The sequence below is a fragment of the Pinus tabuliformis genome, chromosome X (assembly GCF_031772625.1).
Source record: "Pinus tabuliformis cultivar Carrire ecotype Pingquan chromosome X, CPIR1, whole genome shotgun sequence".
Taxonomy (NCBI): domain Eukaryota; kingdom Viridiplantae; phylum Streptophyta; class Pinopsida; order Pinales; family Pinaceae; genus Pinus; species Pinus tabuliformis.
Genome location: NC_142308.1, coordinates 1,128,639,100 through 1,128,640,836, shown reverse-complemented (window position 1 = coordinate 1,128,640,836; position 1,737 = coordinate 1,128,639,100). Strand labels below are relative to the sequence as shown.

The 1,737-nt window shown below is 41.2% G+C and overlaps 1 protein-coding gene across 1 annotated transcript; it reads left to right on the top strand.

Annotated features, from left to right (window-relative positions):
- Window positions 1-841: 841 nt before the first annotated feature.
- Window positions 842-1,297, top strand: LOC149143809 (uncharacterized). Its single transcript, XM_089451945.1, has one exon. It carries the CDS (start codon window positions 842-844, stop codon window positions 1,295-1,297), a length of 456 nt encoding a protein of 151 aa, XP_089308071.1.
- Window positions 1,298-1,737: the final 440 nt, after the last annotated feature.

Genomic DNA, 1,737 nt, shown 5'->3' with positions numbered 1-1,737 from the left:
TACTGCTTCAAAAAATTGTTTATTTTATTTTATTTTTTCTTTTTTCACTTGTGGTTCACGGATACCCTTGGTCACTGGGTAGCTGCTACGTCCACATGAATAATATCTAGGGTGGACCCCACCCGAAGGGGATCAACACCCCTCGGCCATATTTACTTGACCTGACCCCAAGAGCTTTCGGGAATTGACCCTGTGACCTCCCGATTGGCGAGGCACTGATTTGACCGATTAAACTAACTCTTGGGGCTAAATTGTTTATTTTATTATTATAATATTTTTATAAAGTATTTTAATATAAATGAAAAAGAAATAAAAGAATATAGTTTTATCTATATCATTTTAAAACTAGGTAATAAAATTATAAGGGATCAATTTTATCATAGGAATTTAAGGGAAATGATCGAAATTGAGAAGTAGGCGAATAATCTAAACAGGGATGATCGTTGGAAATTAAGTAAAAGTTGAATTCTTGCTCTTTCTTCATGAATGTCTTAAATTCCCATCTTCTTCTTTCTCCTCCATTTTTTTTTGGTGTGTGTATATATATATATATATATATATATATATTTCCCCATACATAACTTTATTCATTAGCCGTAAGGGTTAGTTAAATTGGTTGAGTGTCGGTCCCTAAGTACTTTCTTGTTTAGTAGGTCACAGGTTCATTTCTCTTTTGATCAGTGAGATATGATCCCTTCGAGTTTATTTGCTAATATTTTCCCTCACAAGAAAAAAAAATACATAACTTTATTCATAATTCTTCTATAGCATTTTTGTCTTTAATAGAAATTATATAAATATAGATATATATAATAATTATAGATAATAAGGCGGAGGGAAAATGGCGAAAGGGCAATCGATGCTGCAGATTCCCTCGTCCTCAACAGGCTTGACGGCGAGGCTGCATCCCACGGCTCTCTTCAATACAGGTGATTCCTTTGTGAGGCGTATTGACCAGTCCGACCGTGTCATCGGTACCCTTCTGAGTTCTATCTCTGCGGACGGCACTGTGGACATTCGCAATTCCTTCTCTGTTCCTCACAATGAGTACGCTGATCAAGCTAGGGTTTCTACACCAGGATTTAATGACGCAGCCGCCTTGCATACCAGAGATGGGGGCCACGTAGGAAATCCCCACAGAACATCAATAGGTGGGCACCTTCTTCTCCAGCATCAGGGCAATCGATCAGATCTGCAAGTAGTAAAGGACAAAAGAGAGGTAGTGCGGCCGATCTGGACAGCGCGAGAGAGATTATGGGCCATATGGACTGCGGCGTCCCAATACTCATCTGAATAGGCGAGGGCATATGACAATGAACGGATGCCAGATGTAGTGGCCCTAACCAAAGCGGCCATGAGCTCGGAGGCCCGTTTTCTCCAACTGAATACAGATACTCTTGACAGAGCAGACGGATCTCTGAAAAATGATCCCTATAAGCCAGATCCAGAGAGACCAAGGCGTAGACAGCACACGGATCTGATCTTTAAGGCAGATCGACAGCAGAAGGGCCATATGCGCGACTCTGGGTTAGGCGGATCAGGATCACAGCCAGAACCCAGGCAACAGGTAACATCAACTTGTTTTCAGATTTTTATTAAAACCCCTGTGGGGAAAACCAGTCTAGTGTGGGTACATGCAGAAAGCACCATTATGCAGTTGAAACAACAAATATGGGCTTTGATGGGATACCCTGTTCAGATCCAACATTTGGTCAGTGGTAGGTGGTCCCTTCAGGA